We start from the raw sequence: 24,678 nt of genomic DNA, 5'->3' as shown, positions 1-24,678 counted from the left end.
GGAGCCGCACTCCACATGGCATCGAGGGGAGGGAGAGACAACTAAAAACAGCACTAATCTGCAGGGACCGAACGGCTTCCCCTTGTTCCTGTGGGCAGAGGCTGGGCCTGCCACCTGCCTCTCCGTGTCCCAGACAGGCCTGCAGAGGAGGCTGGGGAAGAAGCCCACTCCCCCAAAGCTACACGCTCCAACAGGGGCTGGGGCACCGTACTCACGAATTTTAAAAAAACGTTCCCAAGTTCATGCTGAGACTGAGGCTCGGGATGTAAACAATACTCCAAGGCAGCCAAGAAATCCTTGTGAACTTCCAAGATGTCTTCGATGTTCGAGAACAGGATCTGTGAGGAAAAGCGAGGCCCGAGGATAGAGTTAATCAAGGCACAGAGGGAGAACAAAATCAAGCATAAGAACATGCATAACCCCCAGTGTAGACGAGAATATGATGCAACAGGCACACTGATACACTGCAGCCAGTTTAGCCACTCACGAAAATAACTAAAACAAAATACTGCCAGCATTTATTCATGCCTAATCCTGTGCTACGAACTTTACATGCATTTACGGCATCGAATTTTCTGTGTAACTCCATGAGGCAGAAACTACCGTCATCCCCCATTTATAGATGAAGAACGGGGACCCAAAATAAATTAATATTCTCAAGGTCACGCTGTCCACTAAGCAGCAGAAGGGAGGTTCACACTCAGCATGCAGGGAACTAGATATTAAGACATTCATCACAATTTTCATCATGGTCGACAACGAGCATGTTGGATCAGAAGACTTGATTTTTAAAACGATAAGGGTCCTTCCATGCACCCATCACATGATGTGGCCAAAGAAAATACAATAGGGAAGGATGTTCAAAATATGCATAGGAGTGCCCACGTGGCTCAGTCAGTTAAGCGTCAGGCTTCAGCTCAGGTCACGATCTCACAGTCCGTGAGTTCGAGCCCCGTGTCGGACTCTGTGCCGACAGCTCAGAGCCTGGAGCCTGCTTCCGATTCTGTGTCTCCCTCTCTCTCTGCCCCTCCCCCCACCGCTCTCTCTCAAAAATAAACATTAAAAAAAATCTTTTTTTAATATGCTGTCTAAACTTGCACAAACAATACATAAGGCTGCCTTTTCCCCTGAATGAATCTACAGAGTTTGAAATGCACATACAACCTGACCCAGCAATTCTACATTTTAGGATTTAACTGGCAATCAGTTGTCTCCGACCAGGGACAATTTGGCCCCCCAGGGGACATTTGCCAATGTCTAGGGACATTTGTGGTCATCACAAATTGTGGGGAAGGGATGTTACCAGCATCTCATAGGTAGAGGCTAGGGATGCTATTAAACACAATACACAGGAAAAGCCCATCACAGCAAAGAATTATCCGGCCCAAAGTGTTAATAATGCCAAGGTGAAGAGCCTGGTGGAGAGCCAAGGACACACTGCAGCCTTGTCGGCAACAGCAAAAATGTGGGGAAAAGGCAAATGGCCAAAGGGGGGACTCATCAGATAGCTGGATCAACTGGCCTGATTATAATTAAGTAAGTAAACTCTACATACTGAAATACTATGCAGTCTGTAGGAAGAATCTGCAGATCTGTATATATGGACATGCAATCCTGGAATGACCCTTAATATATATTGTTAAGTTGGGGGGGGTGGTTTGGGAGGGGGGAGTCATGGTTGCAAACAAGACTCCAGCATGGGCCCGTCTGTGTTTCAAAAGGAAAAAAAAAAAAAAAAAGCCATTCCTCCCCAGGGGAATGAAAGCAGAGCCTATCTGAGTGAAGAGTCAAGCTGGTCACTGCAGGGACCTCTGGGAAGAAGAACTAAGAATTAAGAAGACTTTCATCTACTTAAGGTTCTTTTGAACTGCATAAATCCTCTTTCCCTTAAAAAAAAAAAAAAAAGAGGTGAGGGGGCCTGGGTGGCTCAGTCAGTTGAGCGTCCGACTTCAGCTCAGGTCATGATCTTGCAGTTTATGAGTTCGAGCCCCACATCAGGCTCTGCGCTGACAGCTCGGAGCCTGGAGCCGGCTTTGGATTCTCTGTCTCCCCTCTCTCTGCCCCTCCCCTGCTCATGCTCTGTCTCTCTCTCTCCCCCTCCCCTGCTCATGCTCTGTCTCTCTCTCTCCCCCTCTCTCTCTCTCTCTGTGTCAAAAATAAATAAACATTAAAAAAATTTTTTTTTGAAAAGAGGTACTTTTTTTTTAATTTAATTTTGAAGAAGGTTCTCAGATGTTTCAAAAACTAAAGCACAGTAAAATGAATCCAGCGAGAAGTCCCTCCTCCCACCCATCCTACTGGGGCCCACAGCAGGGGTAACCAGTGTTACGACTGGTTTGTGGTTCCCTCTGGGGTTTTTATTCATTCATTCAGCAAATACTGACTGACTGAGCACCTACTGTGTGCCAGGCACTGTTAGAGGCCCTCGGGGATACGGCAGGGAACAGACATGTGCCTGCCTTCATGGAGGTGACATTCTAATGGAAGGGGACAGGCAACAAACAAAGAACCAAAACAAGTGTTTGTTTTTTCATTTTTTTTTTTTTTTTTTTTTCCAGAGAGAGAGACAGCATGAGCAGAGGAAGGGCAAAGAGAGCGGAGACAAACGATCTGAAGGGGGCTCTGTGGTGACAGCAGAAAGCCCAACGAGGGGCTCAGACTCACGAACCGTGAGATGACCTGAGCAGAAGTCGGATGCTTAACCGTCCAGGGGGTACCTGGATGGCTCAGTTGGTTAAGCATCCAACTCCTTTTTTTTTTTTTTCTAATGTTTATTTATTTTTGAGAGAGGGAGAAACAGAGTGTGAGTGGGGGAGGGGCAGAGAGAGAGGGAGACACAGAATCTGAAACAGGCTCCAGGCTCTGAGCTGTCAGCAAGGAGCCTGACGCGGGGCTCGAACTCACGGACCGCAAGATCGTAACCTGAGCCGAAGTGGCCGTCCAACTGAGCCACCCAGGCGCCCCAAGCGTCCAACTCTTGAACTCAGCTCAGGTCTTGATCTCAGGGTCTTGAGTTCAAGCTCTACATTGGGCTCCATGCTGGGCATGAAGCCTATTTAAAAAACAAAACAAAACAAAAAAAACAGAGTTTTCTAGGGGGTAAGAAGCACTAAAGACAAAAGGAAAACAGGAAGAGAGTCCCAGGGTGGGACAGAGGGCCATGGACAGCCCTGCTGAGAAGGTGACAGGTGAGTCCAGACCTCAAGGAATGAAGACCAACCCCATGGACCTTTGGAATGTACCAGAAAGTCTACAGAGGGAGATGGCCTGAGGGTGGGCAGGGAAGGCTGGGCTGGAGACCATTCCTCAGTCTCTGCCCTTCCTCCTCCGCCTAGCCCTGGAGGACACACTCATCATGTGAGGTGGCTGGAAGAATCACCTGCACTATTTGGTTATTTTTCTCCCTCCCATCTTGTCCAGTGCACATGGTTGGATCCGCTTACGTTGAGGACAGATAATGATAGATACAGATCATACTATGTACTACACTCACCTCAAGGGATGGCTGTAAATTTCAAAATGAACATCTGTCTCCCGAGTGTGTACCCAAAAGAAATGACAGCCTGTGTGGTCATAAAAGCCCCAAACTGGAAATAACTCAAATATCCATCCACAGGGGAACGGATGGTAAATTATGGGACACTCGCACTATGGATTACTACCCAGCAATGAAAAAGACCAGATCGTAGCTACGCATGACAACATGGGCAAACCTCACACACGTAACAGTGAGAAAAGATACCAGACGTGAAAAAGCTCACTTTTGTATAAAAGTGCAAAACTAATCAATAACTGGGGCACCTGGTGGCTCAGTCCGTTGAGCATCCGACTTCGGCTCAGGTCATGATGTCACAGTTCGTAAGTTCTAGCCCCACGTCGGGCTCAGTGCTGTCAGGGTGGAGCCTGCTTGGGATTCTCGCTCCCTGTCTCTCTCCGCCCCTCCCCCACTCACACTCTCCTCTCTCTCTCAAAAATAAATAAAACATTTAAAAAAAAAACTAATTGAGGGGCGCCCGGGTGGCTCAGTGGGTTAAGCGTCTGACTTCGGCTCAGGTCATGACCTCACACTCCGTGGGTTCGAGCCCCGCGTTGGGCTCTGTGCTGACAGCTCAGAGCCTGGAGCCTGCTTCGGATTCTGTGTCTCCCTCTCTCTCTGCCCCTCCCCTGCTCATGCTCTGTCTCTCTCTGTCTCTCAAAACTGAATAAATGTTTAAAAAAAATTTTTTTTAATAAAAAAAATTTAAAAAAAGACAAAACTAATCGATGGTTACCTTTGGGGAGTGGGCATTTACTGGCAGGGGGACACAGGAGCCTGCTGGGGCAGGAAATGCTCTGTCTTCATTTGGATCATGGTTACATAGACGTGTTCACACGTGAAACTGCATCACGTCCGACACCCTTTACTGCATGTGAGTTATATACCTCACAAAAAAAGTAATCTTTTAAAGACTGAAATAAGTTACAATTTAAAATTATCATAATTTTTGAATCACAATAAAGAAACAGACTGTGATAAATACATGTGACAAACAAACAGCAGGTCCTCAGTAAATATTTGCTGAATGAAGGAGTGAATAAATGAATGAACGCATGCATGCATAAAATGCCGAAATCCCAGCACCATCGGGGACCGGCCATGCAGGGACCCTGAACATCTCTTTGCATCTAAAGCCTCGGCTTTTTACCCGAAACACTGAGCTCAGAATTATCAACTGCAAGGCTGCTGTCCAGACTAGCCGACACATGTGGGGAGAACATCCTGTCTGACCAAGTCCCTCACGTGCTACCCAGGTCGGCCGCCTCTGACACCCACACCACGCTGTCTCCCCTCTCCCCCGGACCAGGACCCTGGAGCCCCAAGAACTAAAGGCAGCCTCCCAGAGGGTGAGGTCACACTGGAAAGCCGGGCCTGGCGAATGCGGGGGCCTCTGCCATGCACACAGAGGGCCTATTGACGTCCTCCCGAAACTCCCCACAGCCACAGCCAAGACGAAGGCCGGACCCAATTGCTCAACCGCTCTGCCTCGACACTCAATGCCCGGTGCAGGGGCACGGGCCAGGGCCGCCGAGAGGGCAGCTGGAGGGGCCAGGCTCCCAGGGGCGCTCGGGAAGGGATTTTCCACTGGCTCCACGCCAGGAGGCCTGGCACAGAGAAGACTGGAAGACAGGACGGCCGTGGTGAGCAAGGCACACCGCGGCAGAGAGGCTGGCCCAGCGATCCACACCTTGACGTTCTCTTCCGTGAGGCCCTTCTCCACGGAGTCCGCCACGTTCTGCCGGATGCGATGCAGGAATGCCTGGGGGAAGAGAAGCAGGGAGAGGTGAGCACCCAGGCCTCTGATCTCCCCGGGGTGGCCTGAAAGGAGGGTGACACGCTCAAACGCCACCTAGGACACAGGAGGTACCACAGTCCAGGAACTTGGGTGGGGAATAAGGAAAACCTCCCCAGCTTCTGCGTTAAAAAACACACAGGAACATCCCTCACCCCCATTCGGTCCACAAACGTTTACTGAGCATCTCGCACACCAGGCCCTGTGCAGACGCACCCGCAAAGCCTGCCCTCAGGGAGATGCGCCCCCATCTGCTTCCTTACCCATCGCTCTCCCTCTAAAACTATAATTCATTTCCCTTTCTCTTTTTCCCCCTTTCTCAAAAATTTAACTTCCAGGGGCTCCTGGGTGGCTCAGTCAGTTACGCGCTATGACTCTTGATTTCGGCTCAGGTCACTCTAACAGGTTCATGAATTCGAGCCCCACATCAGGCTCTGCACTCACAGTGTGGAGCCTGCTTGGGATTCTCTCTCTCCCCCCCCCTCTCTCTCTCTGCCCCTCCCACTGTCTCCCTCTCTTTCTCTCTCTCTCTCTCTGTCAGAATAAATAAACTTAAAAAAAATTTAACTTCTAAATCATAACACATTCACATGGTTCGAGAGTCGAAAATATAAAAAGTCAAAAATACAAGTCTCTTCTCCTACACACTGAGCCCTAAGGCATCGAGTTCCTCCCCATCCCCCGCACAGGAACCACAACTACAAGTGTCTTCCATAACCTTCCAGAGAATCTTTATGCAAAAGCAACAAACACAAATACTCACAGATACACACACACGTACATGTATTCTTTTTTTTTTAATGTATATTTATTTCTGAGAGACAGAGAGACAGAACATGAGCAGGGGAGGGGCAGAGAGAGACAGAGAGAGAGAGGGAGACACAGAATCCGAAGCAGGCTCCAGGATCTGAGCTGTCAGCACCGAACCCAACACAGGGCTCGAACCCATGAACTGTGAGATCATGACCTGAGCCGAAGTCGGACGCTTAACCGACTGAGCCGCCCAGGCGCCCCACACATACACGTATTCTGACTTTTCTCCTTTTTTCACACCAAAACACAGCAGCATCCCTAGGACGTGCTGCACCTGCTTTTCCACTTAGTACTGTCCAGAGATCCTTCAGATCCCTACACGGACAGCATCCTCGTTCTCTTCTACAGCTGCCCGGAACCCTGATGTTTGGACGGAGCACAGCCATTCTGCCACTTTTCTCAGGGGCTCAGAATAGAGAAATCACTTCTCTCCCCTGTGATGTGACAGACGATGAAGGCAGGGGAGCGTCGGGGACTGTGGGGAGCTGGCAAGCACGTCCCATCGGAGGGGACGGCCGCGTCTCCCTTCCAAGCGTGGTCAGGTGGGAAGGCAGCGGGCCCAGCACTGCCAGGTGTTCTGGGATCTGTTTTCAACAGAAGCCAGAAAGTAAGATTTTTAAGGCAAAGTCTCTCCGTTTTTAAATCTTGGCAAAATATCGGTGGCTTTCGTGGGGAACCGGGTTTTAGGAGTCAAACGTGAAAGTGGGGGCACCAGAACGGAGGGGCGCAGCCATGCTGATGAGAAATGACGGCAGCCTGGCCCCGGTGTGGGTGGGGTGGCGGGGGACAGACCTGAAGGAGGGGCGGGGTTGGCCGACACACCCGGGAATACCGAGGCCAGTCCCCTCACGGCAAACTCTGCCTGGTCGGCCCCACTCTGGGACTTGGATCCAGGCTGACCCGGCAACAGCCATGTGACATCCCCTGAGGAAATGACTTCACGGTGCTGTCACGGCCACTGGGCCACGATGAGCTGGGGTGGCCTGCCAGCTGCCCTTCCTGCCACAGCTGATTACAGAGTGGCGACTCTGCGAGTGAGGCCTGGGTGACGGCACCGTGTCCCCACCGCAGAAGCCGGCTGCGGGTTAATCAAGAGTGCGTGTCGCGTGACCATGCTTGCCCGGGGAGGGCTCCGAGCGGCGGGAGATGGAAGGGACACCCAGGATAGAGGACAGCAGGGGCAGGCAGGCACAGGGGAGGCTGGCCTTCCACAGACGGCTGTGAGACCCGTTTCCATCACCCGAGGGACATCAGTGGCTGTCGCAGGGCCCTGGCCACCGGCAGGCTCGGGTCTCCCGGGAGGTGGTGCAGTGGTGGCTCACACAGCCGGTCACGGAGAGGAAAGTCGGGGACACACAGCAAGGCAGCCTCACCCAGTCCTCCCAGCACGTTTACATCCCCGGCCTGGATTCCCCTGAAGACTGGACAACTCGGCCTGGGTGCCTGGGGGTGTCCGGAACCTAATTCCCGAGCCCCCCTCCAAACCCACACCACCCAAGCTCTCCTCCCAGCCTGATCAACAGCACCTGTGCCTACCAAGGGCTCCAGTGAAAACCCCCCAATTGTCCCAGTCACCCTCAACCCCTCTCTTTCCCTGGGACCCCCCCCCCACCTTCTGTCCATCGGCAAATGCCACCAGCTTCACCTTCAACAGGCACTAAAAAATCCAACGTCTTCTCCCCACATCCATCACCTCCTCCCTGTTCCCCCTCACTGTCCCCAAAGTCCTTTCTCCACACACGGCCGGAGGGATCCTATTAAATAGGTAAATCAGATGTCAATCCGCAGCTTAAAATTCTCCCTGGCTTCCCGCTACACTTTAAAACAAATGTCCTGGGGCGCCTGGGTGGTGCAGTCGGTTGAGCGTCCGACTTCAGCTCAGGTCACGATCTCGCGATCCGTGAGTTCGAGCCCCGCGTGGGGCTCTGGGCTGACGGCTCAGCGCCTGGAGCCTGCTTCTGATTCTGTGTCTCCCTCTCTCTCTGCCCCTCCCCCGTTCATGCTCTCTGTCTCAAAAATAAATAAACGTTAAAAAAAAATTTTAAAACAAATGTCCTTCCGCAGCCCATAAAGCCCCCATGATCTCGTCCTAGTTAATCTCTCTGACCACACCTTCCAGCACTCCATAACCCCACACCTAGATAATCTTCAGCCCCACTACCATTCTGTTTGTTCCCCCCGCCAAGAGACATTCCTGCCTCAGGACCTTTGCACATACAGTTCCTGCTACCAGGATCTTCTCTCCAGCTCTGCCATGGGCCAGCTCCTTCTCATCCATCAGGCCTTAGGCCAAATGTCACCTCCTCTAAGAAGCCCTCCTGTCTTCATACACTTCCCACCTTTCCATCTTACATTAAAAGCCCATTTGACAGATGAAAAGAGTGAGGTGAGGTCATCTACACCAGCTCCTAAGGCAAGGGCCAAGATCAGAAAGGACTATGGCTGGGATGAAACCTTTACCGCAATCCAACAATGGAGGTCAGGCTTGGAAACTGACAGTTTGGGTTTAAACCTTCCTGCCGGGAGTGCTGATGCATAGGGGCCCTTGTACCCCAATGTTTCTAGCAGCACTCTCAACAATAGCCAAATCATGGAAAGAGCCTAAATGTCCATCAACTGATGAATGGATAAAGAAATTGTGGTTTATATACACAATGGAGTACTACGTGGCAATGAGAAACAATGAAATATGGCCCTTTGCAGCAACGTGGATGGAACTGGAGAGTGTGATGCTAAGTGAAATAAGCCATACAGAGAAAGATACCATATGGTTTCACTCTTAGGTGGATCCTGAGAAACTTAACAGAAACCCATGGGGTAGGGGAAGGAAAAAAAAAAAAAAAGAGGTTAGAGTGGAAGAGAGCCAAAGCATAAGAGACTCTTAAAAACTGAGAACTGAGGGTTGATGGGGGGTGGGAGGGAGGGGAGGGTGGGTGATGGGTATTGAGGAGGGCACCTTTTGGGATGAGCACTGGGTGTTGTATGGAAACCAATTTGACAATAAATTTCATATATTGAAAAAAAAAAAAAACCTTCCTGCCGTGTAACCTCAGGAAAATGCATTACCCTCTCTGAGTCTCAGTTTACTATTGGGGATCATAGCAATACTGTCCTACCTTTTAGAATATAATAGGATTAAGTGAGCTGCCCTCAGGGAGCTTGCCCCTCTCTCTCTCTCTCTCTCTCTCTCTCTCTCTCTCTCTCTCTTTTAATTTAATGTTTACTTATTTTGAGAGAGAGGGAGACACAGAGCATGAGCAGGGGAGGGGCGGAGAAAGAGGGAGACACAGAATCCCAAGCAGGCTCCAGGCTCTGAGCTGTCAGCACAGAGCCCGATGCGGGGCTCATACTCTCGAGCGGTGAGATCATGATCTGAGCCGAAGTCGGACGCTCAACCCACTGAGCCACCCAAGTGCCCCGGGAGCTTGCCTCTCTCGACCCAGCTGTATCTCAGGGGCTGAGAGGAGTGCCTGGCACACAGCAAGCACTCAAAAATCAAAGGAAGGGATGGAGTGTGTCTGACACACAGCAGGAGCCTCAACTCGAGCCACTTGGTAGCCTGTTAGAAGCCTGTTGGCCTTTCCTTTTAAAGGACAACAGGGACAGGGGACAGGAGCTCCTAGGGGATATTTCAGCAGGGCAACGCCGCTGCTGGGAAGGCCAGCCTCCAGCCTCCTGAGACTGGAGGGAGACAAAGGCATGCTGGCCCAGCACAGCCGGGGGACAGCAGGAAGCTGGGAGCGCTGGCCTAGATCGGGCTTCCTGTCCTGGTTTCTTCGCACAAGCAAAGCCACCACCATTGTGCTGGGACAATGAGAGGCTTGGGCCACCCACAGAGTTGCCGCAAACAGGCCCGTGTGAGGGGCACAATGGGCAGCTGGTGACCCGGAAAGAATGGGTGGGCAGGGGCTCCGGGCCCAGCCCTTGCTGCCCAAGGCACGATCGGCTTTTCCAGGCCGTGCCAATGCCCTCTGTGGCAGGCTGGGTGGTTGCAGGGGACCCTCGGGGGCGACTCCTTGTCCAAGCCTCGACAGTTCTGGAAATGCAGCCGAAAGCAGCCATGTCTTGGGAACCTCCCTTAGGGACAAGGCCATTCTCAGGATTCCCAGGGCGGCCTGAGCCTCTGCTCTGGCCCCGGGACCTTTGTCCATGCTACACCCATGCCACACTGCTGCCCGGGCTCTTGCCCCCACGTCTAACCAAACACCCCTCTGCTTTTTTGATGACGATGACGGTATCTAGAGGATGTAGAAAACGACCGGAGAAAAATACTAACCAACAGCCACAAACCCAGATTTGGCACATCTTAGCATTATCCCAAACTTCCTTTAGGCCTTTTTTTTAAAATTTTTTTTTAACGTTTATTTATTTTTGAGACAGAGAGAGACAGAGCATGAGCGGGGAAGGAGCAGAGAGAGAGGGAGACGCAGAATCCGCAGCAGGCTCCAGGCTCTGAGCCATCAGCCCAGAGCCTGACGTGGGGCTCGAACTCACAAACCACGAGATCATGACCTGAGCCAAAGTCAGACGCTTAACTGGCTGAGCCACCCAGGCGCCCCAGTGCAGTCTTTAAAGTAATAACACATCTCCACATGAAAATGGAAAGAATTTATTAAATGAGTTAATATTATGAACGGTATTTGTTGCACGGTAAATAGTATTATCTGTTATTATCAATAACAGTTTTAGAAAGTGTAGGTATAACTATCAGATCTAGAGTGAAGTTGAGCTACCTATAATAAAATCCACTGATGCTGAAAAATCCCATTGGTGCTGTATATGTTTCATCACTGACTTTTCAAATTACATTGTCAGGGTGCCAGGGTGGCTAAGTCAATTATGTGTCTGACTTTTTTTTTTTTTATAATTTTTTTTTAGCATTTATTTATTTTTGAGACAGAGAGAGACAGAGCATGAATGGGGGAGGGTCAGAGAGAGAGGGAGACACAGAATCTGAAACAGACTCCAGGCTCTGAGCTGTCAGCACAGAGCCCGACGCGGGGCTCGAACTCACGGACCGCGAGATCACGATCTGAGCCAAAGTTGGACGCTCAACCGACTGAGCCACCCAGGCACCCCTGTTTAAGCCATTTCCTAAAAGAAATGCATCAAGTCTGGGAAAGGGGCAGACTGGCAAGGGGCACGAGGGAGCCCTGGGAGGTGCTAGAAAGCTTCTACTACTTGATCTGAAAGGTGGCTTCACAGGCCAACGCGTGTACACAAAGCCTCATCGGTGTGTCCTCAACATTCATGCGACGTATCCGTGTGCCGTGTGAGTATCACACACGAAGCGGGAAGAGATGAAGCATCACAGAGAGAGGTGAGCCACTGTGCACCTGCCCTCGCCGCCAGGCACCGCCCCCGCCCCCGTCCTGGATCCGGGTTCCTCATTCCCCCCGCGTGCCCCCTGCCCGCCGACCACGCACACGTGGACGGACGAGCCATGGAGAACGGGGCTCTGCGTGCGTTTACGGCATTTCCATAAAGGACGTGCTTGCAGCAACTTGCTCTCTCCACATCTTCCGCGCTCATCCACGCGGAGACGGGCGCCTGGCAGCACCTGCCGTCGGGACCCCACCCACATCCCTGGGTCCTCGCCCCCGGGGCGCACGGCGGCACCTCCTCTAGCTGCCAGCACCCGTGTCTCGTAGCCCGAGGGCCCTCTCTCTGGCGCAGGGCAGGCCCGAGCTGTCGTGCAGAGATGTATGAGGAAACCGAGGCACGGGGTCCAGGCCACCTCCCCGGCGGCCCCCAGGGGCAACCTCCTTGGTGGCACAGCTTTCCTGGCCACCTTCCCTCCCCTCCCGCAATCCCTCACTTGGCTTGTGGTGGCTCCTCAGTGCTTTCTGCAAGTAAACTCTTCGCCCTGGATTCCGCCGCTGGATCTGCTTCTGGAGCCCCCCCCACGAAGGCCTCACGTTGTTCATTTTGTTGCTGAGCACTTAAAATGATAGGGGCCGCTATGCAGCGCCGGGGTGGCTCAGTGGGTTGGGCGTCCGACTTCGGCTCAGGTCGTGATCTCGCGGTCCGTGGGTTCGAGCCCCACGTCGGGCTCTGTGCTGATGGCTCGGAGCCTGGAGCCTGCTTCAGATTCTGTGTCTCCCTCTCTCTCTGCCCCTCCCCCTGCTCGCACTCCATCTCTCTCTCTCTCTCTCTCTCTCTCTCTCAAAATAAACAAACTTTAATAGTAAAAGACAAAATGTTTTTAATGACAGGACCTGCTATCATGAGGCAGAAGTCGGAGCTGCCAGATGTCCTTCCATGTCCTTCCCGTAAACAATGCTCCAATGAACAGGTGCACGGGGCCCAGGTGTTCCAGACCCTCCAGGTGTTTACCCAGGTGTGGAAAGGCTGGCCAGAGGTCAGACATGCCCAACGTCTCTCCAACGCGACTGCACCCACATACGCTCCAACCAGCAGATGAGAGTCCCCCCGACTCCACACCCAGAACGAGGTCCACGTGCTCTCATTCTTTCGTGCCACAAACGTGCTGAGACCCACACAGTCCCATCATAAGTTCATTTCGGGCCCCACCATCGGCTTTCGAGGCAGGCCTTTTGGTCCCATTCTACAGATGAGAAAAACTAAGGCCCAGAGGATGAGTAAGCTCACAGAGGTCATCTAGCCAGAAGTCAACAGGGCCGAACCTGAGCCCAGGACTTGCCGCTCAGAGGGGACCAGAGAGACTGCTCACCAGGCCCAAGTGTCTCCGTGGCCCCCAGAGCTCGGGGCTGAGCGGGAAGACACAGCCTGATCGACTAGTGACGTCTGCCACAGCTGTGGAAATGGCCGGGGTGGCGGGGCTGCGTGTTTGCCCTCTCCAGCAAGCTCCCGCTGAACCGAGGAAACCGGGCAGCAGGAGAGATGCTGGTCTGAGGTCCAACAAAAAGCTGCTGATAAAACACAGATCAGAACCAGGCGTCCTGATGCCGGGCCGGCCTCGCCCCTGCCCCATCTGGCCTTAGAGCAGCGGCTCCCGACTCAGAAGCGATTCTGCCCTCCAGAAGAGATGACAACGTCTGCAGGTTTCTGGGGTTGTCACAAGTGGGGATGGGAGCGCTCTGGGCACAGATCGATCCTACACCGCCCAGGACGGGCGCCACAGCACAGGCATGGATCTGGCCCCAAACACCAGGAGTGCCGAGGACCACAGACCCGGCCTTAGAAGAGGCTCTCACTAAAACCCAGAAAGGCAAGACGCTGTAGGATGAGGGTTCCTCCCACCCCCTCACTCAGCTGCTGCGAACTGGTCTCCTTTTGTCCCTTGAATGCCCGCCTAGCGCCCGTCTGTGTCCAGGCCTCTGTGGTGGCTGCTCTCTGCCTAGGGAGCTTTCTTCCCAGTCAGTCAACTAGCAAGGGAGCCCCCCGCCCCCCCCCCCCCCGCCGCCCTCAGAGAGGTCTCCTCTTAGACCTGTAGAAAGGAGGGGCTCGCCACACTCCCTGAACCCGGTCACCCTTCCCCGAACCCATCACTGTTGGCTGTGGTCTTGTCGATGGGGTTACGTATGGACCTCACTGTCTGGGTATCATCTTTCGCGCAGAGCGTGAGCGGACTCAGGGCCGGAGCCGGTTTCATTCACCGCTGTCTCCTTGGCACATAGCAGGTGCTCAAGAAGGTGTGGAGGAAAGGCGGGAGACAGGGAGAGAAACTGCGGAAGTGGGTCCGGAAGAGGCTCCAGAAGTAACCAGTACAGAATTGGGAGTATTTCAATAAAAACAGCAGTAATAATCATAACAATATATTTGCTATTTTTTATTCTTATCATCCCTTACAACTTTGGGCCCTATTACGTGCCAGGTCCTGCGCTAAGAGTTTGAATCCTCCAGCAATCGTAGGAGGTAAGTGCCATTATTACTGTGCCCATTTTAGAGAGGAGGGAAACTGAGGCCCAGGGCAACAAAGAGCTTATCCAAAGCCACACAGCTGGCAAGTAGCAGAGCCGGGCCTCAAACCCAGGCAGTGTGGGCTGGCGATGAGTCCCAGCACGTATCATCAGGGAGGAACTACAGACAACAAACCACAGAAGCACAAAACAGGTAGCAGCTGCCCCTCGGGTGCCTCTGGGGAGCTGCCGTCTGTCTGCAACCTGCAGCCACAGCCCAGGGAGGATAAATCTCTCCCTGGAGATAAAAAGGACAGAAAGAGGCCTCCAAGTCGCTCTCTGAGACTGATGCCAGCAATCTGATCAGAGAGGGGAGGAGGCCCGGCTGCCCCCAGGGACATCCCTGCCTTGGCCAGGGTGACCTCACCAGACATATGGTGAAACGTGAGAGGGCCAGGGGACCTGCCAGAAGTGCAGGCAGGTGGGGGGTGGGGCAGCCCCCGGGCTATAGCAGGGACAGAGGAGAGGGGGACCCCCCCCCCCACATGATCTGGGTGGCCAGGGTCCAGGGAAGCAGAGTGTCGCAGAAGAGCAGGGCCTTGACTCCAAGCAATGGTAACAAAACAGTAATAACAACGGAGGAGTGGGGGTTGCGTGGCCTGCTCCAAGCAACCCCACACAGGCCAGAGTCTGGGGACACCCCTCAAATGCCCACCGATTTCTTCCGATGCCCAAATCCTGTGCTCCATCCATTCAAGTTCTGGGCATTTATGAAAAATGAATCTCACACATGACATTGAGATTTAACTTCAGTAGCTGATTTAGAATTCTATCACTTGGGGTTTTAGTTAAATAAATTGTCCATCTCAACAAAGGACGACCATGCTAGAAATGGTTTTCAGAAGTCCGTTTAATGGTAGGGACAAAGGCTATTGATGTAACCCTAACTGTGGGGGAAGAGGGGCCCAAGTTACAGAATACATAAAATACAATCTCATTTTCAGTTACATAAATCATCTCTACATAAGCATAGACAAAAGCAGCGTGGAAGGGAAGGCCCTAAACCGTGTGAGAATATGGCCAAGATTACTAACTGTCCTCTAGTATCTGGTCTCTCCTTTTCCTTTAGAAATACAATTCAAGATTTTAGTTAAATAAAGACTGTATTTCCCAGCTTCCCTTACCACTAGGGACTAAGTTTGGACTAGTGGGCTACAAGTGGGTGTATTATGTATAACATCTTGACGGTATCCTCAGGGATGAAAAGGACAGGCAGGGATTCTTTTCTATTTCTCCTTCCTACTGATCGGATAGCCAATGTGATGCCTGGGGGTCAAGCAGCCACGTTGTACCATGAGGCAAAAACCGTACTAAAGAAAATGGAGTAGCAACAGAGAAGCTCATGTCCCTAACGACAGAGGAGCCAATGTATGTGCCCTGGGCTGCCTATAACTCAGTAAGGAAGAAACTTCCATCTCATCTAAGGCATTCTTATTTGGGTTTTACCGCTGGCCATGGAACTTAATTCTGAGAGTGGAATTATAAGTGATTTTAATTTTCTTCTTTCTTCATTTCTGTTTCTTTCCCAATTTCCAAAATGAGCATGCTAATTTCAAATCAAGTCATTCTGTAACACAAACATATGTTTTTTCTTTTCTTTTTTCCTTTATTTGGGGGGGGAGGGGGTGGGGGTGGGCAGGAGAGGCTGCTAACAAACCAGGCCGTCTTGCCTACCCAAATGATCACTTCTTCGACATCGAGGAGCCTAGTCTGCATTCTCCTCTTGGAGAGCATGTGCCTCCACACGGACAGGTCAATGCCTGCTGGCCGAGAGCAGAAGCCAAGCAAATATGACATGAGAAGGCTTTCCTTCTTCAGTGGGGCCTCTGAGCTGCCCACCCTCCTTCTCTGTGTTGACTCTGGAAACCACAAGGCGCCCCGGGAAGGTGCCCATCTCAGCCGGCCCCCTGTGAGCTGGCCTGGGGAGCCTAGAGTGGAACACGAGACCTTGCCCCACCCGCAGCCCCTGCTGCCACCCAGGTTTCTCAGCAAGCACCCCCTTTCATGGGGCTCATTCCAGAAGCAGAAAGCCACTGGCCAGAACCATTTTCCCAAAACACCCAAGTTTCAGATCTGAGACATTATCTTCAAGGAAGGTTACATATTCAATCACACTTCCAATTCTGTGTTAAACAAGCATAGGCCCCTTCCCACTGGCCTCTTTGGCATATGAGGCACTGATTCTCAGATCGTCAGAAACACTTGGAGACCTTCAAACAATCTGAGTCTTAGCTCCAAATACAAAAAGAAAACCGTGTAGTCAAATGAATAAATCTTGATCCAAAGGTCTACAAAGCATAGCCTACATCACCACATCAGGTACCAACCAGCTGTATGCACGGCTACATATACAGACAGCACAGCGAGTGTGGACTGTGGGCATATCCCAACGGGCCGGCCGTGACGGGAGTCTGAGTCTGGGCCCTAGAAGACACGGGTTTGAGGGTTTGAGTGTAAGTAGTCAGTCTGGGTGGTGGTCCAGCAAACGCAGGCAGGGGAGAGGAGAGGTGGGCCTGGGAAGAGAGGGCAGCCAGCACAGGGCATGAGACCAAGCAAGCGGCCAGGGTAGGAGACGGGGGCTCGATCCCTCTGAGGCCCCTTGAGAGCCAGCGTAGAACATGTTGTCTCTGAGTGATCCGGGGCAGGGAGGCGGCAAGGGAGCCGGGGCATTCATACACCAATCCTTCCTAGAATGCAGCAGGGATGGGGTGTTAATTCCCTGGCACTTCCGGTCGGCTCTCTAAGGGCCAAAGCTGCTCTGGTGGCCAGACAGAGCCACCAGGCCCAGAGCTGCAGGGGCTGGCAGCGGGAAGTCTGGCTGGGGTGCCCCGGAGGGGCTGGAGTGACTGCAGCCACACCACAGCCTCCAAAAGAAAGAGGGTCTAGGCCCTTGGGGGGGGGGGGGGGACACCCAGAACGGCCGTGTCTGTTCCAAGGCAGGAGGGAAGGCTTTGAAGAATGAAGGCGTGCTGCCTGGGTAACAGAGGCCCTCCTGGGACAGACTGACATTCCCCGGCTGCACCAGGACGGTCTTCCTGGTTGTTGAAGCACCAAAATACTTCAGTGATGGGCAAAATCTCCAAGTGGGGGCAGGGAAGGGGCTGAGTCGAGGACGCGGCTGAGGAACCACAGACAGGCCCCAGTCAGACCCGGAGGCGGCTTCGTACTGGGGCTGCATGGTGGCCGGGCACCCGCCCACACTCCTCTGGGAGGCCACAGACACAGCAGCGTCCCACGTTACCTCCGGCCACACCCCCACCTCTTTTGAAAGCCTTCTCTGCTCTTCGAAACTCTCCCTCCTCAAATGCTAGAAGGGTCCGCATTTCCTAGGCAAGCAGTGCATGAGAGTGGCTGAGGCCCCGGGGCTGGAACCAGCTGCCTGATTCATGACTCAGACCCTGCCTTTGCCAGCCACTGCTGTGTGACCTATGCCAGTGACTCCACCTCTCTGTGCCTCGTCAGTAACACGAATGGTAATAATAAAACCATTGACATCATAGGCCACGGTGGGGCTGAAATGAAATTCTGCCGTCAACGCGCTTAGGTGAGTTGGCTCAAATCTCAGCTCTGCCACTTACAAGTTGTGCAACCTTGAGCAAACTTCTTATCCTCTCTCCGCCTCAGTTTCCCCCCCTATGAAATGGGGACAAAATGAATACAGAGGATATAATCCTATGATTAGGATTCTAGACGCTAACATAAAGAACAAGCACTTTGAATGAGGCCTGGTACACGGTGAACACTCGGTGAGGGTATCTTCTGAGAACCCAAGCCCTGGTTCTGTGGACAGATAGGAACCCGCTGTGCCTCCCACGGAAACTTCTGGAAGCGGATCAACCCCCACGGTAGAGCTCCAGGGACTTTTGCGCTTGTCCTACATCGTATTCACTTATGAGAGTTGTTTGTGGGGGGTTCTTCCATCCTAGAAGCAGTTCTGTTCTGGACCGCCTGCTTCCAAGTGGGAGCGAAAGAGGGGAAAGGCTTTGTCAACCGTAGCCTGCCACCACATCCTCGTCCGCACCAGCACACCTTGCCGCCCTGTCCTTCGACTGCCAACCGCATGGCCTCGGTGAGTCATGGTACTTCTTCAGCTCCTCGTCCGCAAAAGGGTGCAGCCTGCGTTTCGGTGAGCTGATGCAGGTAGAAACTCTGTAAGTACAAAGGCTTCCTGGAAGAAGTGGCCGGGGGGGGCGGGGGGTGCTGGGCTACGTAAGGAGACAGGAAATTGCTTATGGTTATATTTTCGGGGGAGACAGCCATCGCCAAGTGTTACCCATGCCAACAAGTGCTACCCGGGGCCCAGGTGCACCAGGCGCAGAGCTGGGCGTTGGAGACTCACAGGGTATGACCCTGCCACAGGGACAGTCATTCGTTCCTGCACTCACCCATTTATTCAACGCTTACTGTATACCCACTATGCACCAGGCAGGAACTGTGCTGGGAGCCAATGACGTATCCGTGACCGAATGAAGCAGACCGTTCTCTGCCCCCAGGGAGCAGGCTCCACTTTGGTTTTAAAATGGAATGGCAGCTAGGGATGCACAAGGAAACACACGGGGATACAGAGGGGGAGCTGTCCCACAGACATGCTCAGGGAAAGGCTTTCTGATGAGATGGCATGTGAGGAGATACTCGGGGGCTGGGGTGAGGTGGCAGCTTTGCAGATATCTGAAGGAAAGGCATTCTAGGCAGAGGGACCTGTCGGTGCAAAGGCCCCGAGGCACATTCAGTCCTCCCACGGCGATCCTTACTAAAATGTCTGTCCCCACTCCTGCCGTGTTTTCTCCACGGCACCTGTCACTGTGGACATCACGCATGTCCATTCATCAGCCTATCGCCCGTCTAGCGCACCAGACGGTCAGTTCCAGGGGGGCAGTGATGTCTGTCTGTCTAGGTACCACTGTATCCCCAGAGCCTAGGACTGGGCCTGTCACATGGCAGGTCCCGTGTGTCTAGTTGATTAATCATCAATCATCTGGAAAAGACTCCCCCTCCCCGCAGCCTAGTTTCTAGGCCCTGAAAAAAGGCGCCCAGCCCTCACCCAGCCTCACCGCATCCCCCACCACAGAGGAAGCTGAAGTTGAAGCAACCTTCTGTGAAGGAATAGGGGGAAGGGGGCCCCCACAGACCCCCACCCCAGGGACTGGGACCCCGCCTGCAATTTTCCCTGAACTCACTGACGGCCTTTCAACAGAGACTCATTAGCGCCTCCTACACGCTATCAGGCTAAAACGCACTCTCAAACTGGTGGCCCACAGGCCCGCTCCACGTGAGCGGCAGCGGGCCTTGAGAAAATTCGGGCCTAGATCTGAATGTCAGATTTCCCACTAAAATCCCAGTTCCCAGCTTCTTCTGAAAAAGCTGGCCACAGGTCTCCAGTCGCCACAGGGCCTGTGCTGGCTGCGGCGGCCTGACGGCTCCCATCTTTACCCAGAGCAGGTGCCGTTCTGTTCTCCGCTACCCAAGCTGCTACTTCCACTCCTCCTCCCACCTGGCCCTGGGAGCATCTGTGAGACCTCCATGCTAGACACAGGCCTGGCAAGTTAGAGCCGACTGTCCCCACACCCTCGCCCAGGGCAGGCATCACTAGTGGAACACAGATCTCTTTCCTGCTGAGTCTCTTCTCCAGTCTTGGGAATCTCCCTTCCCTTGTTCTTGTCCCCTATACCTCCAACATGGTCTGAGATCCTTCCCATTCTCACCCGACCTTCTCGGCCTTCTTTGGGCCCCTCAGCTTTTTTGCCTGGAGAGTGGGCTCGTCAGAGTAGGATTACAGCACCACTGATAACTCGAGCAGAGAATTCTTTGTTGGGGAGGCAGCCTGCGTAGGGTAGGAGGCCTACCAGCATCCCTGGCCGCTCCCTACGAGGTATCATGACAAGCCCCACCCTCAGCTGTGAGGACAAGAAATGCCCTCAAACGGTGCCCCAAATCCCCCAGGGGATAAAATGCCTCCCGGGTGAGAGCCACGGCATTACATCATGGTTAAGAAAATGGGTACAGTCCCGGCTCTGTCATTTACGAGCCACAGGACCCTGGGCAGCCTCTCTGGGTCTCAGTTTCTTTCTCTGCAAAATGGGGATACAAAAATAGTGACTGGCTGTTGATGGGTATGGAGTTTCCTTTTGCGGTGCTGAAAATGTCCTTACATTAGACGGTGGTGATGGCCGCACAACTCTGTCAATGTGCTAAGAACCACTGTGCTGTAGCCTTTAAGTGGGTGAGTTTTACGGTACGTGAGTTGTGTATCAATAAGCTGTCACACGCACACACGCACGCGAGGTACCCACCTTGATGGGCTGAGATGAAGTGCCTTAGAGAACGCGACATGAGCCTCAGCCCTCCTTACCACACCAGCCCACGCTGCTGGAGGCCCACATGGGCCGGCAGCTGCAAGGAAGAGCCCCAAGTGACCAACACGTGGCGGCTGGGAACAGACTCCACTCTGGGTGGTATTTCCCGCTGGAATGTCCCAGACAAAGCAAACCAAGCCACTCCAGGCCCCAGGATGCAGGGCGGGGCTGCGGGGATGTCCTGGGGTCCCTGTGCCCGTCTGTGGCAGGACAATGGGTGGAATGTGGCCTCCTCTCCACGGGGGCTGACACTTGACATCTCAAGACAATGACTTTCAAGAGGTTTTGTTTTTTCCTCAGCTGCGGCCTTTTTTTCCCTCTCCCCAGACAATTGTTCATGGGGCTGGGGAGGGAGTCCCCCTCTCCCCCCCCCCACCCCCCCAGCTTGTGAAGGATTGTGTTTGGAGAGTCAGGGAACAATGCACAAAAGTGAGAGAATGTAAAAATAGCGGCACTCGGGGACCGGCCAGGGGACGGGGGCTCAGCGTGGAGGCTTCCTCTAGTTTATTTTTCCCAGCGCCCCGCTCAGACGCCAGGGGAGGAGCTCAGGTGCAGGGACAGCAGAGCGAATCTCAAGGGCACAGACCAACTCACACGGTTCGGGGTTTTCAACTGAGGGAGCGTCGGCTACGTTCCCACTGCTTCCCACGCACTGCCTCATCCCAGACAACTTCACCCTGATTTACAGAAGAGGAGACCGAGGTTCTCAGTGGATGAAGTGCCAACCCCACCACCCGCAGCCAGGTGGAGAGAGCTGGGATCTGGCCTCTGGGCCATCAGAGTCCAGACGCTGACCTGCGGCATCTACTCTGACCTTGTCCTGTGCTCTCTGTTTCCCAGGCTCCCCACCCACAGCCACACTTCGCTGAAGCTGTCCCCATCCGTCTGCACCCTGCTCTACAAGGGCAGACACCGCCCTCCACGTGGTCCAGCATAGTTTCTAGCCTTCCAAGCCCAGGAGGGGAAGGAGGAGAGACCTTGCAAAGGGAGCCTGCAAATGGCATAGAACAGAGAGGCCCCACCCGCCCTTGACCACTGTGGTCAACGGAATAACGGTCCCCCAAAGACCTCCGCGTCTTAATCCCCAAACCTGTGAACATGTGACCTTGCACGGTGAAACGGATTTTGCAGATGTGAGTAAGCTAACAATCTTGAGATGGGGAAGTTATCCCAGATTCTCCACGTGTAATCACAGGGCCCCTCGTGGAAAGACGGAGGCAGGACAGCCGGAGGCAGGAAAGATTCCACCTGCTAACTGCTGGCCTTGAGGATGGAAAGGAGCCAGGAACCACGGGATGCACACAGCCTCTAGAAACCAGAAAGGCAAGTCCGTGGATCTTTCCCTAGAGCTTCCACGGGGACACAGCCCTGCCAAAAACTTGACGTCGGCCCTGTAAGTTCCACTTCAGACTTCGGACCTCCAGAAATCTGAGGCCAAAAATCTAGGTCGTTTTGAGCCACCATGCTTGTGGACATTTTGTTACAGCAGCAAAAGGAAACAAACATAACCACTTAGCTGGAAAGAAAAGTAAACCTGCGTGCATCTCCAGTAACAGCTGACCCAATCCTAACGCCTCATGGCTCATGGTTAGGAATACACGAGACATATTATCATACAATATATTTCACACGTTATTTTCTAGTCTCATAATTAGCAAGCTGTGAATTGTCTTCTTTCTCCACCATTCAGTCTCTATCAGCAAATATTAAGGACAGATGGTCTGATAACAATAATTATTATTATAATTATAGTAATACAAACTATCCTTAACTACCCAACTGTATACAGTTCCTGAGTTTAGAAAGCAAGAAGCCATTTGGTAAGATCAGATAAGGGAACCCTCAGAGGCTTGTGCTTCCAATGCAGTAGGGACCCAAGAACAAGATTCCACATGTATCGAGTGCTTACTGTATACCAACATCAAGGGTCCATGAGGACGTAACTGCTGTAACCCTGTTTCAAAGACAAGGAAATGCCCTAACAGAGTAGTACGGTCATTTGCTCAAGGGCACGCAGGGAGGAAAGGCCAGAGCCCTTCCGGGCTCCAGAATCAAGTCTTTCCCATGGGACTCTTTTGCCTCTTGAGTTGGGAAGTTGGGAGAATTTGACTGCGTAGGGGAGTAGTGTGGCCTGGTGGGATGAGCGGGAATTGGGAAACCATTTAAACATCCCTGGCTGAAATTATGAACAGAGCCCAAATGTCCATCAACCGACGAGTGGATTAACAAGCTCTGGGATAAAGGGGCGCCTGGGTGGCTCAGTCGGTTGAGCGTCCACCTTCGGCTCAGGTCATGATCTCACGGTTCGTGAGCTCGAGCCCCACGTCAGGCTCTGTGCTGACAGCTCGGAGCCTGGAGCCTGCTCCGGATTCTGTGTCTCCCTCTCTCTCTGCCCCTCCCCTGCTTCAGATTCTGTGTCTCCCTCTCTCTCTGCCCCTCCCCTGCTTCAGATTCTGTGTCTCCCTCTCTCTCTGCCCCTCCCCTGCTTCAGATTCTGTGTCTCCCTCTCTCTCTGCTCCTCCCCTGCTTCAGATTCTGTGTCTCCCTCTCTCTCTGCCCCCTCCCCTGCTCTCTCTCTCCCTCAAAAATAAATAAACATTAAAAAAATGTTTTTAAGATGTGGTACATATATACAATGGAATACTACTCAGCAATGAAAAAGAATGAAATCTTGCCGTTTGCAACAATGTGGATGGAACTGGAGGGCATTGTGCTAAGCAAAATAAGTCAAAGACAGATATAACATGATTTCACTCATGTGGAATTTGAGAAACTTAACAGATGATCATAGGGGAAGAGAAGGAAAAATAAGATATAAACAGAGAGGGAGGCAAACCATAAGAGACTCCAAAATACAGGGAACAAACAGGGTTGATGGGGGTGTGGCAAATGAGTGACGGGCATTAAGGAGGGCACTTTTTGGGATGAGCACTAGGTGGCATATGTAAGTGATGAATCACTGGGTTCTAATCCTGACCAGAGTATGCTGCAGCCAGCCCAACCTTCAGGCTCTTCAGGTTGTTCTGAAAATATACCAAGCTTGCTCCTGCCCCTGGGCCTTTGCACATGCTGTTCCCTCCAACCTCCAACAACCAACTCCTTCCGGTCACCTGTTAACAACACACCTCCCCTGACCCCTACCATCCCCGCCCCCGAAGAGGTCACAGCCCACAGAGGCTCCAATAGCTCCCTATACCCTTCTTAGCCACCACCACAGCTGTCACTTAACCTTGACTTTGAGATTATTCAATTAATGACTGTCTTCCTCACCGAACGGAGAGCTCCCAGAGGTCTTACATAGACACGGTTTAATTCCTGTTTCACTCACGGTTTTAGGCCCAGGACTTAGCACCACAGTGCTAAGTACCCTTTTGCTGAATGAATGAGTAGATACATAAACGAAACGTCCCTTTCCCCGGAGCTCCGTTTGCTCATCTGTAAAGCAGCAGGATAGGAGCACCGACTTTAAGGATCACTATGAGTTCTTCGAGAAATGAGGCCCGCTAGCTATGATCTGGAGAGACTGACTCCTCTTTGGGCCTCACTTGCCCCCTCTGCACAATGGGTACAACATGGTGTCCACCGCTCAGGACCTGCGGGCTTAGTTTCCAAACGCGGCACAGCTACCGACTCACTGTGTGACTCTGGGCAAGCCACTCCCACACTCTGTCCTCTGTTCCCTCTTCTGTGAAACAGGGGTGGCAGGGGTCACACAACAGGACCCCTGGCTCCAGAGCCGTGGGGTCAGGTCCGCTCCCTCCAGCCACTCCCACCCCCCACCACCATCTGGCCAGATCAGTGGCAACCGGTCCCCCCTCCAGAGTGACAGGTCACCAGAGAGGCTACGCCTGAGTCTCTCCACAGCTCCCTCCCTGGGGGACTCAACCTCGACCCAGGGGCCCCCAGGAGGGAGGGGAAGGGAAGGCTCTGGTCCCCGTCCCCACCTACCGGCTGGGGAAGGCACAAGAGTGTAAACCTCAGTTTCCTCTCCTGTAAACGGAGATTCAAACACCCACCTCAGAAGATAAAACCGATAACGAGCCTGAGCCTCAGTGTCATACCAGAATGAGGTCTTCCTGAAAGGCCACCATTTGCTGTTACCATCGCTGATACTGTATCTATTGGTGAGTGCGCTGTGATAAAAGAAAACCTTACCCCCAGCATACGGACCACACCGTGTGTCTGACATTCCCCCAAAAGTGAGCGTCTCACTCCCCTCCAGCCAAACCGGCGAGTCTGCCCTCTCCTAGGACAAAATCCTTAAACCGACAAAACGCATCTTTGATAATGAAGTTACAA

At 52.8% G+C, this 24,678-nt stretch overlaps 1 protein-coding gene across 1 annotated transcript in view; it reads right to left on the bottom strand.

Annotated features, from left to right (window-relative positions):
- PREX1 (phosphatidylinositol-3,4,5-trisphosphate dependent Rac exchange factor 1) overlaps window positions 1-24,678 on the bottom strand; it is a 181,394-nt gene that overhangs the window by 97,323 nt on the left and 59,393 nt on the right. Inside the window, exons 2-3 of the mRNA XM_027046734.2 lie at window positions 5,226-5,297; window positions 216-338 (exon numbers count right to left, since the gene is read on the bottom strand). Coding sequence (XP_026902535.1) covers window positions 216-338; window positions 5,226-5,297 — 195 coding nt within the window. The remainder of the gene's footprint in view (window positions 1-215; window positions 339-5,225; window positions 5,298-24,678) is intronic.

This window comes from Acinonyx jubatus, chromosome A3, assembly GCF_027475565.1.
Source record: "Acinonyx jubatus isolate Ajub_Pintada_27869175 chromosome A3, VMU_Ajub_asm_v1.0, whole genome shotgun sequence".
Taxonomy (NCBI): Eukaryota; Metazoa; Chordata; class Mammalia; order Carnivora; family Felidae; genus Acinonyx; species Acinonyx jubatus.
The sequence above is the reverse complement of the archived record's forward strand: the minus strand, read 5'-3'. Positions and strand labels throughout refer to the sequence as shown.